At 34.3% G+C, this 15,005-nt stretch overlaps 1 protein-coding gene across 2 annotated transcripts in view; it reads left to right on the top strand.

The window, feature by feature from the left end:
* JAK2 (Janus kinase 2) overlaps positions 1-15,005 on the top strand; it is a 118,605-nt gene that overhangs the window by 79,488 nt on the left and 24,112 nt on the right. For both annotated transcript variants that reach the window (XM_027549343.1, XM_027549342.1), the window contains exons 7-12: positions 2,993-3,314; positions 4,168-4,287; positions 6,133-6,290; positions 9,071-9,182; positions 11,031-11,217; positions 11,884-12,011. In XM_027549343.1, the coding sequence (XP_027405144.1) occupies positions 2,993-3,314; positions 4,168-4,287; positions 6,133-6,290; positions 9,071-9,182; positions 11,031-11,217; positions 11,884-12,011 (1,027 nt within the window). The remainder of the gene's footprint in view (positions 1-2,992; positions 3,315-4,167; positions 4,288-6,132; positions 6,291-9,070; positions 9,183-11,030; positions 11,218-11,883; positions 12,012-15,005) is intronic.

Here is a 15,005-nt window from a genome sequence, read left to right as displayed (position 1 = left end):
AGATTTCCCAGGCAAGAATATTGGAGTGGGTTGCCCTTTCCTTCTCCAGGTTATCTTGCCAACCCAGGGATCAAACCCATGTCTCCTACATTGGCAGCTGGATTCTTTACCACTGAGCCACCAGTGAAGCCCTATGTAAGAATATTAAAGCAAGGATTTAATACATAGAAGATTCCTATGACAACAGAGTAGAAAACTAATTAGAGGGCTGAAAGAGAAAATGGAAATGTGGGTCACCTAGAAAGTAAGATCATTGCAGTAGTTTCTCTAGGAGTTGCAGTTGAATGGGTTAATAATAAGAAAAGTGGGCAAATTAGAGAAATATTTAGAAGGGAAAATCAAGGGAAGATGGTGACAGATTGAATAATGGGGATTGGTGGGGAGGTTATGTAAAGAATGATTCACGAGTTTCTGGGGATTGTGGAAATAGAGGATCTTTAGTGCAGTGTACTCAGATAGGGAATGCTTTAGGAGAATCTTTTAGGGGAGGACGTTATGGGGACTCATGAATTTGGTTTGCTGTGTTGTTTGAGGCACTTTTTGAGACATCCACATTATATGGGTAAATTGACTTGACTATGGAGGATTATGTCTGAAGCTTAGAGGTCTGGGCTAGAGCTAGAGATATCAGAGTCATTTGTATCTAGACTGAAAGAAAGTATAGATAAGAAAAGAAGAGGGCCCATAGTTAAGTCTTGAAGAATTCTAACAATTATCACCAGCTAAAGGGGATTGAGCCTGTAAGAAGACTGGCAAAGTAGCCAAAGAAATGGGATGAAAATCAGGAAAGCTAAGGGAAGAAAGTATCAAAGAGAGAGAGATTAACACTGTTAGATGCTTCTGAAAAATGGCAAGTAAAATGAACAAGGAATTTGGTTTCAGCAACATTCCTTGATCTTAGCAAGAGTGGTTTCTAGATAATGATGGAACAGAAGCCAGACTGGAGTGAGTTAAGGAGTAAAGGGAAGGTGAGGAAATGACATTGGCTATATGAACTCTTAAAAAGAAGCCAGATAGGCTGTGGCTGGAGAGAGATGAAGGATAAGGAGATTTTATATTTAAGATGGGAAAAACATTAATGTTTTTAAAATTTGTGGTTAGAAGATAAGTAATAAATAGAGTAAAATTCCCCAGAGGGTAGAGGTAAGTATATATCAAAGAAATAACTTTAACAGATTTATACCTTATTTATTGTAATAGGTGGGAAGGAAGAAAGAATGAGTGCACATGTATAAGGTTTACTAGCAAGATACTGTTGGAGAAGGCAATGGCACCCCACTCCAGTACTCTTGCCTGGAAAATCCCATGGACGGAGGAGCCTGCTAGGCTGCAGTCCATGAGGTCTCTAAGAGTTGGACATGACTGAGCGACTTCACTTTCACTTTTCACTTTCCTGCATTGGAGAAGAAAATGGCAACCCATTCCAGTGTTCTTGCCTGGAAAATCCCAGGGACAGGGGAGCCTGGTGGGCTGCCATCTATGGGGTCACATAGGGTCAGACACAACTGAAGCGACTTAGCAGCAGCAGCAAGATACTGAGGGAGTTCTGCTTAGAGAAGCTTTTTTTTTTTTTTTCCCCTTTTTTTTCCCCTAAGAAAAAGATAAAGTCGTTTTTGATAATAAAGAGAAATGTAGCTGAGGTGTAAGACAGAAGAGAAGTAGGAACTTTAAGAATATCAGAGATTTGACATGGTTGTGGGACTTGGGAAAATTAGTTGAAAAGAGAAATGTCATAAAAGTGATAGTAGTGATAAAAGCCTATTTGAAATTTGTGATTATGAATTTATAATGCAACCCATCTACCTTGTCAAATGACTCTTCCCAGCAGCTTTGGCTACTTGAACACAAGACTGATATCTCCATAAGGGGATTAGGGTAGAGCAGGGAAGGAAAGAAAGCAGTGGTGTGCTGCTAAATGTTTAATAACAGTTCTTAGAGAAAAAAATATCTGATTTGTTTGTAACTTTTGCTGATATGCATGGTTTAAATACCATGTATCTGTGGCCAATTTCAAAGTAGCAATCTGAGATCACCCAATGCAGAGTTGAAAAGAGATGAGTAGCAAACTCTTTCCATCACTCAGATATAACCTCAAAAGCACATATAGTAGTAAAAATGTATAAATAAATAAATAATGTAAAATAATTAGGAAGTGATGCCTTTTGAGTATTTATTGTCTATATTTAAATATAATTTATTTGCAATTTTATTTAATTTAAAATTTAATGATGGCTCTATAACAGTACAAAATAATCATTAAAATATAATAATCCCTCATCATTAGGTAGTTCCAGCACTCAGGTACGCATAGTACAATGTGATAAGTGGTTAATTATGGAGCAGTGCACAGAATGCTGTCAGACAAAGGGAATAGCATCTAACATGGTTATAGAGATCCAGTTGTGCCTTCAGAAATAAAATAGTCTTCCTTTTTCAGACACTTGAGCAGAAGGGAAGTAAGTTATCTTCCTTCCTTAGGATATTTTACATAGAGACGGAAGTACAAAAGATTCAGAACATTTCCAAATAGAATTGTTTTTATTGCAAAGGGATTAATAGATATCGAAGCTGACCTGAGAGAATAATGCACACAAAAGAACTATGTTTGCCTAGTGAGTATCAGTAATATCTAACAAAATGTAACAATTTCCAGAATTCAGATAAATTTTATAGTATTATAGGAAAGATAGGCCAAAATGGTGTATATAAGATATCAGAGAAATTTTTAGAGATTCCAATATTAACTAGACTCCGTCTTCATTTCTTTAGGGGAAAAAAATTAACTTCTCCTTCTCTAAAATTTTATGACAACTCAGAATTTGTAAAGGCATTCACATCATCAGATAAAACCTTAAGGTTTTGTACTATATGGATGGTGACCTTTTTCATTTGACTATTGTGCTATTTACTTATTATGGAGAAAAGTGGTATCTTCTAATTTTATTTTGTTTCAACTTGTTTTGCTCTTGTGTGTATTCTTTATTATCTCTAGCTACAAGACATTTTTGCCAAAATGTGTTCGAGCAAAGATCCAAGAGTATCATATTTTGACAAGGAAGAGAATAAGGTACAGATTTCGCAGATTTATTGAGCAATTCAGCCATTGCAAAGCCACTGCCAGAAACTTGAAACTTAAGTATCTTATAAATCTGGAAACTCTTCAGTCTGCCTTCTACACAGAGCAATTTGAAGTAAAAGAACCTGGAAGAGGTCCTTCAGGTGAGGAGATTTTTGCAACCATTATAATAACTGGAAACGGTGGAATTCAGTGGTCAAGAGGGAAACATAAAGAAAGTGAGACACTGACAGAACAGGTAATCTTCAATGATACGTTCTCGTTCTTTGTTAATTTAAGTAGAATGGCAATAGAAGCAAAGTACTTTTAGTCATTTGGAACATGGTCTTGCACTACTCTCCTTCCGTTGATATAAGTGAAAGTTTTTAATAGTGTGACACCAGCAAGATCATAGCTATGGTTCTTTTCTCATTGTTCTTAAATGGCATATTGTTTGTTTTCTATGACAAAATAGTTAGTAATGGTGTTCTCTTTTAATTTTTGTTTTTTAAAATTCTGAAGTATGATAACACATTTACAGGAGACTTTGAAAATACAGATGGTGTTCTTATAGGTTCAAAAAGGCTTACATTCTAAAAGTGATTTTTAAGGTTGTTTTGCTTCTTTTTTTTTCTTTTACTGTTACTGATAACTGGAAGCACAATTATGAAATTCAGTTAGAAAAAGATTAGTTTTTATTGATTTTATGATATTGCATACTTGTTAAATACTTCTTTAAGTTTGCTTTACAAGTTTTAAGTTTGTTCATGCGTATATTCTTCTTAGGATGTTATCAGATACTTATTTATTTTTTTATTTTAATTATTTGGTAAACTGAATTTTCTGGTAATGGTTTCTACTAATGTTGATTGGATTGAAGGGTACTATAGCACACTTTAGATTCCTGGCACCCTTTAATCCTCTCATTTTTAAATTCAAAACAAGATACAGTGTAGTCTTAGGGCTATTACTGGGAGAGAGAATCTCATTTAATGCTTATCTATTGCTGTCAATACTTTTAAAAAGAATTTGGAATGAAAAATTATAAGTTTTGTTTTAAAATGGCTCCATAAATTCAACCTATTTTTAATATCAACTGCTCTTAATTACAGGATTTACAGTTGTATTGTGATTTTCCTGATATTATTGATATCAGTATTAAACAAGCAAATCAAGAAGGCGCAAATGAAAGCAGAATTGTAACTATTCATAAGCAAGATGGTAAAAGTCTAGTAAGTTTGCTTTATCATTATATAATGATTATGCTTTATGGTTGTCAGAAATAAGTATTTCAGAATCTTAATACCTAAGATGTTCTCTTGTAGGGATTTTGATTATAATTTTAAATAGAGCTGTAACATCAATTTAGAGCTGTAAACATCAATTTAGTAAGCTTTTTGATTACATCTAGTTCTTTGTATCACTACCAACACCATTTCCCCAAAGAATGTCTTGTATATTAATGTATTTTTCAGTCATTTTCATAATTAGCAAAGCACCAGTTACTTCCTGCCCTCTCCTCTCCCACCCCAACCCCAGTTTTGCTCGTTCCCTGTTGTAATGCTCCTTCCTGTCTATACAGTCTACCCTCTATATCCATGAGTTCCATATCCACAGATTCAACTATCTGCAGATTGAAAATATTCAGAGAAAAAATTCCAGAAAGTTCTAAAAAGAAAACTTGAATTTACCATGTGCAGACAACTATTTGCATAGCATTTATATTGTATTTATAACCATTCACATCTCATTTACATTATATGAGGTATTATAGAGACGATTTAAAGGATATGAGAGGATATACATACTTTATATGCAGATACTGCATCATTTTATATAAGGAACTTGTGGATTCATGGATTTTGGTATCTGTGGAGGGGAGACAGATCCTTGAGCCAATACCATGCAGATATAAAGGAATGGAGGGATAACTGTATAATCTTTTTTACCAGTAGAGGTGTGCGTAATTCTATCATATTGCCTATTTATATAACAAATTGTGAACCAATCCCAGGTAATCCCTATTTGAACTGTGAGGCATGTTTGATTATAAAAGATTAAACTTTTTTCTGTTTAAAGTAGCTTCAGAGGGAGTTCCCCGGTTGTCCAGTGGATTGGACTGTGTGCTTCCACTTCAGGGCCATGGGTTTGATCTCTGGTCTGGGAACTAAGAGCCCACATGCTGCCGAGCCTGGGCTAATAATAATAATAAGATAAAACAGCTTCAGACATCCTACTTATTTTAATTGAAAGGAAGAAATGAATTCCTTTGTACTGTGCTCTTAAACTACTTATTTTTCTGGCTCTGTTGTTTTCTTTTTAACTCAGATATTTCTTGTACTTTTGGCTTAAATGTCATATTTATTTTGTAATTTAAATATCTCTCTGTCTTATCTCTCTGGCCATTTTAGGGTTATATGACCAAAATTCTAAAACTTGTAATTCACTTTGATCAGCATGCTTTCCTGTTCTTAGGTATTAATCCTTTGTTGCACAGGTTTGCAATTCTTCATGTCATTGTTTATGGTATCTTTTATAGGAATCATTTTTATAACCTGTGTTAACTAAATATTTTTTATAGTTCAAATACCTCACACAGTTCTCTCCTTATAATTTTTGACATAAGTACATATTCTCTATTCTCATTGTGACTAATATTGTTCTTTGCTGAACCAGGCATTATACCATGATCACATTTTCATTCTTATATGTACAACTTTTTGTTTTTCTGCAAGTTGATTGTTCCTTCAATTTCTTTTAGTATTTCTAATTCATACCAACTTTTGTATCAGACTAGATATAGATAGGTTTCTAATTGAGATGACTGGAATATTTGTCTAATGGGTGTATTGGGAAATACAATATAATTATGGGTATAGAGTGGACTGTAACTGGAAAAGCATGGTAAACCCATATTTGAGAGGGTCTCAAATATCAGACACAAGAATTTGTAATTCAAAGTGTATAACTTGGAGCCATAAAAGACATTTGAGCAATCGCAAAGAAAAGTAATTTAGAAGAATTACCTGATAACATGCAGTGAAAATAAATTTCTTCTTTTTCTTTTCTCCTCCAAGGAAATTGAGCTTAAGTCATTAAGAGAAGCTTTGTCTTTTGTGTCATTAATTGATGGATATTATAGATTAACTGCAGATGCACATCATTATCTTTGTAAAGAAGTAGCACCTCCAATGGTGCTTGAAAATATACAAAGCAACTGTCATGGCCCAATTTCGTGAGTAATACTGACTTTTAAAGTAAAAAAGTAATAACAAGGTATTTATAAAGAATATTTTACACAACAGAATGATAAACCTAGGTTTAGGAAGTTCAGGAAAAGAAATATTATCTTGATCGGACTGAAATTATTTTTCTTTTAACAAAATTCTATTTCCAATCAGATTATATAACAATAAGAATTATTTAGATTATAATCTACCATCTATATTCCAGTCTATAGTACTAACTCGTTGTATAAGTTTGATATTTAGTACTCTCAGTTAAGTTCAGTCACTCAGTTGTGTCTGACTCTTTGCGACCCCATGAATTGCAGCACACCAGGCCTCCCTGTCCGTCACCAACTCCCTGAGTTCACTCAAACTCATGTCCAGCGAGTCGGCGATGCCATCCAGCCATCTCATCCTCTGTGTTCCCCTTTTCCTCCTGCCCCCAATCCCTCCCAGCATCAGAGTCTTTTCCAATGAGTCAACTCTTCGCATGAGGTGGCCAAAGTATTGGAGTTTCAGCTTTAGCATCAGTCCTTCCAATGAACACCCAGGACTGATCTTCTTTAGAATGGACTGGTTGGATCTCCTTGTGTTTAATTAATTCTTCGGTATTAATTTTTTAAAACTGTCCTATTTATGTTTCATTAATTTGGAAATAATGTGGAGGAGCCACAATGCAAAATTTGATAATCATCCTTATTTTTGAATAATCCAACACCTTCTACTGAAAGCTTTGAACACAAACTGTATCTGATGTCCATCTTTCTAGACTAGTGCTGTGCAGTATGTGATGGAAATGAAATGTTCTATATCTGTGCTCTTTAGTAATTGCTACTAGCCACATGTGGCTATTTAATATTTAGAATGTTTCTACTGCAACCAAGGAACTGAATTTTTAATTTAATTTTAATAGCTTTACAGTTGACCCTTGAATAACACAGTATGTTAATCCACATATAACTTATAGTCAGTCCTCCATATCTGTGGTTCCTTGATATCCTTGAGTTCAAACAACCACAGACCAAGCAGTAGTATAATCTTTACTACTGAAAAATACCTGCATATACGTGGACCCTTGCAGTTCAAACCCACACTGTTCAAGGGTCAACTGTGAAGAGCTTCATGTGGCTACTAGCCAACATATTGACCCACACAGTTGTAGACCTTACTTTAGCACTAGATAAAACCAGCTATCATGAACATCTGTTCACCCCAAGTAGAAGTTATCTCTCAACCAGAATGTGTTTTATGATTGGCACCAGGTTTGAAGGCGGAGAAGGCCAGTGGCACCCCATTCCAGTACTCTTGCCTGGAAAATCCATGTACCGAGGAGCCTGGTAGGCTGCAGTCCGTGGGATCGCTATGAGTCAGACACGACTGAGCAACTTCACTTTCACTTTTCACTTTCATGCATTGGAGGAGGAAATGGCAACCCACTCCAGTGTTCTTGCCTGGAGAATCCCAGGGACGGTGGAGCCTGGTGGGCTGCCGTCTATGGGGTCTCACAGAGTCTGACGCGACTGAAGCGACTCAGCAGCAGCAGCAGCAGGTTTGAAGGATTTGAGCAGAAGAAACAATCTGGGATTTTGAGCATATGTTTTTTACCTTAGTGAAAGTATTAGTTGCTCAGTTGTGTCTGACTCTGCTACCTCATGGACTGTGTCCCTCCAGGCTCTTCTGTCCATGGGATTCTCCAGGCAAGAATACTGGAGGGATTGCCATTCCCTTCTCCAGGAGATCTTCCCAACCCAGGGATCAAACCCGGGTCTTCTGCATTGCAGGCAGATTCTTCACAGTCTGAGCCACTGAAGAAGCTTTTTTACCTTAACCTATCTTTAAATATTTGAGAAATCAGGTCCTGACTGAAATTCAAGACTGATTTGACCTATACCTAATGTCTGTTTAAGAAGTATGATTGTGAGAATTCCCTGGTGATCCAGTGGTTCTGTCTCCGTGCTTCCACTGCAGGGGGCATGGGTTTGATCCTTGATCAGGGAACTAAGATCCCACATGCTACTCAATACAGCCAAAAAAGAAGTATGGTTGCTATGAAAAAGTTGCATTATTTGAACATTCTGTAATTTACATATTCAGTATTTTGAAAACTCCTGCCATTCATTCATTCATTCATTACCCATTTTTTCATTTATTTGTAGAACATTTACTAAGTACCTGATATGTATCAGGTGCTGGTTTATATATGAGAAATACAGTGATAAGTAAAACAGAGATAATTCTTGCTTTCATGTAGATTACATTTCTTTCAATATATACAGCTTCAGTTAAACATATAGCAAATTTTAAAAAATTAGTAGTCTTTGTTGCTTGCCATTGGTCTTCTATTAGACTTTGATATTATATTAAATATTAAATATACTCATAAATTTTTATATTAGTAATGGCTGTGATGGAAGAGACAAGTGTTTTATGATACACTGTTTGTATAGTTAAATGAAGTTTTGAGTATGGTTTTTAAAATACTAAATTTGAAATTGGAAGGCAGAAAAGTCAAAGGAATGAGTTGTGTTCTTTATGATTTTGTATGTCTTATGATACCTTATGTTTTTAAAGCAATATAATTGCTCCTTGAATCAATGTGAACTTATTGCAGAATGGCTTGGTACTTAAGTATTTTTCCTTGCAAGATTATTGGTAAAAGTATAAAGTAGAGGAGACTTATAAAAATTCTTAGAGTTTTAGATTTGACTTTTGATCTTTTAGATGACACTTTGGTTGTAATGTCATGGTTCTTACTACATTATCATTCAAATTATTTCTTTACCTTTAGAATGGATTTTGCTATCAGTAAACTGAAGAAAACAGGTAATCAGACTGGACTCTATGTACTTCGATGCAGTCCTAAGGACTTTAATAAATATTTTCTGACTTTTGCTGTTGAGGTTAGTATGACATAATTAATGGTAATATGTTTATTTAGTGCATGTAATTCCCCTTTGATAATATCTACTGTATTTCCTTTTTAATGCTCCAAGTGATAGTTCTGGATATGATAACTAGCAATTAAGTAAGCTTAATTTACCTCAGGAATTCTTTATAAATAAACAAAATATAACTCCTAGGATTTAATGTTAAAAATTATTTGTAATATCTTAGTATCTTTTTATCTGGATTTTTTTGTTTGAGTATTACCAGTATGTCTGATTTCATCACATCTTTTGAAGTCTCTTTTGTCACAAAAATGGAAACCTTTACCAAAACGTGTAGAACAAAACAAATTAGAAGTAAACTTTCATTTTACTGGTAACGGTTATAGAATTAGAGCAAAATAGGGTAATAACAAAGAAAAAGACATTGTACTTTTAACTGGTGGTTTTTCCAATATTAAGAATAATGATCTACAATGTACACTTTAAGTGTAATACTGTAATGAAATCTCACTGTTAATACAGACCATTTTGGATCTCAACTAAAATTATTTACTGTACAAAATTATATAAGATATACTATCACTTATAAAGCAATTTCATGGTATAAATCTTGAGAAACTTTATAGCTGCTTCCAAAATTTATCATACTTTTTAAAAGTAGAGACTATAAGAATTGTGTTATTATTTTAATTTTTATAAAAAACAATCATATTTAACATATGTAAAGTGGATTAATTGTCCATGAAAATATAGAAAGTAGGTTGCTCCATGACTTTAACATTGTAAAATACTGATAGTCTATCCTAATTCACAGTCTATTATATTCAATTATCAAATCAAAATGTGTATATTTTTATGTTTACTGTATTAGTCTAGTGTAATATGAGGGCTGTATATTAGGGAGCATATGATATAACCCTGCTTAAGAAATTTATCTTTTTGTAAAACAAAAATGAAGTATACCAAAAAATATTAAATTGAGCATTGTTTATTATACAACATTATCCAGTGTAAGCAAATAAGACAATAAGAGAAGGTTTACAATGATTAAAATAGGTCCTTTAGAGTAGGAAGGACTTGAGACTGACCAGAGATGAGTTGATTTTATAAAAAATGATTGTAAGTTGATTGAATATGTTTTTGGCAGATTGAATATGTTTAAAAATAGATGGATGAGAAGTACAGCACATAAGACAAACATTGAAAAACTGAATATTATCAGAATTGCCATATTAGAGATAATTATACAAATACTGTAATGGCACAGAGAAACAGGTCATCACCTTTGCCTGTGGAATGGAGTAAGTGTTGTTAGGGAGGACCTCACAGAAAAAGTGAAATTAAACTGAGTTTTAAGAATTAAAGACATTGCTCAAAAGGAAAGGATGTACATTCTACAGAGAGATAGCACTTACAGTTTTCAAGGCATAAAATGGCATGGCATTTGCTTTAAATTTTGTAAGCCACTCAATAAGCTAAAACATGGATTATATGTTGAGAGTGGCAGGAGTTAAGGTTGGAGATGGAGGCAGAAGCCAACTCATGGAAGGCCTATTGTGCTAAAATCGTTTTATACTATGTCTTGTAAATGTGGAAGGTTCTTAAGGATGCTATTATTATTGTTTATTATTATTGCTTTCTTCCTTGCCTTTCAATAAGCCACATTTATAGACTAGGCAGTTGCAATTAGATGCCTTTTTGAGGCATCTAACACCTTGGTCACCTTATGCTGATACTACGTTAGGATTCATGGTTCAAGTGTTCTGTTGGTTGTTTTTGTGATATCCTTTTTGTCACAGTAATCACTATGATGTCCATTGTGATTTTTCCTCCCCTTTCTTTATAATTAAACTTACATAGCGAGAAAATGTTATTGAATATAAGCACTGTTTGATTACCAAAAATGAGAATGGAGAATACAACCTCAGTGGTACTAAGAAGAACTTCAGTAATCTTAAAGATCTTCTGAATTGCTACCAGATGGAAACTGTTCGCTCAGACAGTATAATTTTCCAGTTTACTAAATGCTGTCCCCCAAAGCCAAAAGGTAAAATAGTTTTCTAGTTATTTTTAAAATACTGGTCTTGGGTGTTGTATTTGGTGGGCGATATCTTTGGTATACTGATTTCACAAAAAACAGGAGAGAAAAAGCTCCAAAAACAATGAATTTTTTCCTCATATGTTGTACAAGCATCCTCTAATAGAATTGTTCAGTTTGGTTTGGGTTGTCTATAAGTGACTTAAGATTGTATAATGCTAAAATTTATTTTAAGAAATAATAATTTCATAGGATCAATAAGCTACTTATTTATTGAACCGAAAGACCTCACAACCAAATTCTCATGTTATTCTGAATAAATACTTTTAGATCCTTTTAGAATCTTAATTTCTTTTCAATTATCTTTTAAAATGAAAATAGTAAGATTAGAAACCTCTTGAGATAACAGGCATATTAAAATTCCTGAAAAATTGTACTAGTTAAGAAAATGATTATAATTTTGCATATAATAACTGGTTAGAGTACATCAGACTTCAATGAAAAAACTCCTAAAATAGTTTTCCATGGAAAAATAAAAAGGAACAATAAGAGGCTGTTAAGCATTTCTTTTATATAGGACACATTTTATTTTATTCCTTTAGAGCAATTTATATTCTCAGTGTGTTTTGATTTTATGTATTTTTTTTTCATTCATTCTATCCTTTTTTTAAACAGACAAATCAAACCTTCTAGTCTTCAGAACCAATGGTATTTCTGATGTACCAACCTCACCAACTTTACAAAGGCATAATAATGTGAACCAAATGGTGTTCCACAAAATTAGAAATGAAGATTTGGTATTTGTAAGTCAATGGATGCTGATTATTGTCTTTCTGTCTTTTTAAAACAACTGTTTTTGTCTTTTTAAACAAATGTTCTTCATTTTCTACCCCGCATTCATTCACATGACATTTAGAACTATTTTATTATAACCTATGTTATAAAAATTTTTATAGCAGTTCAGATACTTTGATTTCCTGTGAATGTGTGATACCAAATGAGTTAATTATTTTAAGAATGGAATTGTATTCTCTTTTGAGAAATTTTTAAAAAATTAAAAATTAAAAGTCTTCTGAAAAAGTATCTTAATTCTCAGGTTCTCAAGAAAGTAAGGGAAATTCAAAGAAGGTACTGAAAACAGTAGTAACACATAAGAGCTCATGTTTGGCCACAGGACATTTTGGGAAATTAGGATTATTCTCACTAATCAAGAGAACTAAGAGATAAAAGCAGTACCAAAAAAGGGCCAAGTCTTGAGTTCTATACAAGACAAGGAGTTAAAAGTAAGGCTATCTGTGAATAAAGCCAGGATTCTTAAGTAAATGGATCCTCAGTGAAACAGTATATGGATTGTGAAAAATTTATCCACTAGCAAAAAGAGAAAAAGAATGTTGTCTGTTTTAGTTGTGCTCTTAAGTTAGGAAAAAGTTCATCCTGAGAATTTGTAATTATAAACTTTTGAATTAAAGTTTATACCACCTGCATGGTTTGAGAAACCCTAAGCCAATAAATTGAAGAACTAAAGAACCTCTTGATGAAAGTGAAAGAGGAGAGTGAAAAAGTTGGCTTAAAGCTCAACATTCAGAAAACTAAGATCATGGCATCCAGTCCCATCACTTCATGGCGAATAGATGGTGAAACAATGGAAACAGTGGCTGACTTTATTTTTCTGGGCTCCAAAATCACTGCAGATGGTGACTGCAGCCATGAAATTAACAGATGCTTACTCCTTGAAAGGAAAGTTATGACCAACCTGCTGCTGCTGCTAAAAGTGAAACTGAAGTCGCTCAGTTGTGCCCAACTGTTAGCGACCCCATGGACTGCAGCCTACTAGGCTCCTCCGTCCATGGGATTTTCTAGGCAAGAGTACTGGAGTGGAGTGCCATTGCCTTCTCCATATGACCAACCTAGACAGCATATTCAAAAGCAGAGACATTACTTTGCCAACAAAGGTTCGTCTAGTCAAGGCTATGGTTTTTCCAGTGGTCATGTATGGATGTGAGAGTTGGACTGTGAAGAAAGCTGAGCACAGAAGAATTGATGCTTTTGAACTGTGGCGTGGGAGAAGACTCTTAAGAGTCCCTTGGCCTGCAAGGAGATCCAGCCAGTCCATCCTAAAGGAGATCAGTCCTGGGTGTTCATTGGAAAGACTGATGTTGAAGCTGAAACTCCAATACTTTGGCCACCTGATGCGAAGAGCTGACTCATTGGAAAAGACCCTGATGCTGGGAAAGATTGAAGGCAGGAGGAGAAGGGGACAACAGAGGATGAGATGGTTGGATGGCATCACTGACACGATGGACATGGGTTTGGGTGGACTCCGGGAGTTGGTGATGGACAGGGAAGCCTGGCATGTTGCAGTTCATGGAGTCGCAAAGAGTTGGACCCAACTGAGCTACTGAACTGAACTGAACCCAATAAATTAAATTAAAATAATAGGTGGTACTCCTTTAGTAACACCTTGTGGTGGTCGTCAAAAGCAAATATAAAATCTTTCTGGAAGGATATCCTCTTAATGTAGGCCACCTAAGATTCCCACAGATAAAATGACTCCAAACATGAGCTTTAAGCTGAAAATTTAAAAACATATGGAGAAGTAGTAATCCAGGATTAAGCAAGAATCAGCAGACCAACAGGCATCAAAATTATATCTAAGAGCTTCATAGACTTTTCAGATAGAAGCTATAAAGTACACATTTATATGTTTAAACATTAAAAAGGAGTTGAAAACAAGGGAAAAACCCAAGATAGTATCAACATAGCCCAAAAAGATTTGGGGGAAAAAGTACAGAAGTGGAAAATATACTCATTGACATTTAAAAAGGGACAAAGTAAAAGGCAGATTATTCATAGTTGAAGAGAGAACTACTGAATTGAAAGATCTGAAAATCGTTTAAATGCTGCAGATAGGGAGAGAGAAATGGAAATTATGAAAGAGAGCTTAAGGGACATGAAAAGTAGAATGAGAAAGACCAAACTGATATCTGAATTCCTTAAGGAAACAATAGATAGAATTATTCAGAATTACAAAGATATGAATCTTATGTGAGTAACAAGAAGCAGGGAGTTGCTAGGTAACCTGACTAACATTGCAAAACTAATAATAATAGAGTGCAGGCAGCCCTGCTTCAGATTGCAGGCTTTCAATTATTCTGTAAGGGTATATAGGAAGCACTAGTAATAGTAGTAATAGCTAACACTTAATTCAGCATTTACTCTGTTGTGGACTGCACTAAGTGCTATTGTGTATTTTTTCATTTATTGTTCATGAGAGTTCTTTGGAAAAATAATCATTATCCCCATTCTTCAGATGAGGATACCAAGATATTCTTTCTTTCTATTCTTTCTGCAGTATAGAAAGATTAAATGGCCTGTACAAGGTCACACAAATAGTAAGTAGTAATAAAGAACAGGTCAGACATTCTGCACTATCAGGAAAGGCAAGCAAGGAAAGAGACTCACATGCAAATAAATGTAGGTAACACTGACATTATAAAAAGTGTTAAAATTGATAATTATACCTAATTTAGGGCATTTAAGAACAGGGTGAAATCAAATTACACTTTATTCTTTAATCTTTGTTTTCTGTGTTTTATTACTATGAAGAAAGCAGAATATAATTAATATGGAGTCTCAAATCCAGATTTGGTTTGTAAAGGAAATATTTGCTCATGAATTTTTTTTTTTTTGTAATTTTAATTTTATTTTATTTTTAAGCTTTACATAATTGTATTAGTTTTGCCAAATATCAGAATGAATCCATCACAGGTATACATGTGCTCCCCATCCTGAACCCT

This window comes from Bos indicus x Bos taurus, chromosome 8 (assembly GCF_003369695.1).
Source record: "Bos indicus x Bos taurus breed Angus x Brahman F1 hybrid chromosome 8, Bos_hybrid_MaternalHap_v2.0, whole genome shotgun sequence".
Taxonomy (NCBI): domain Eukaryota; kingdom Metazoa; phylum Chordata; class Mammalia; order Artiodactyla; family Bovidae; genus Bos; species Bos indicus x Bos taurus.
Note: the sequence above shows the minus strand (reverse complement) of the source record. Positions and strands in the feature narration are given on the sequence as shown.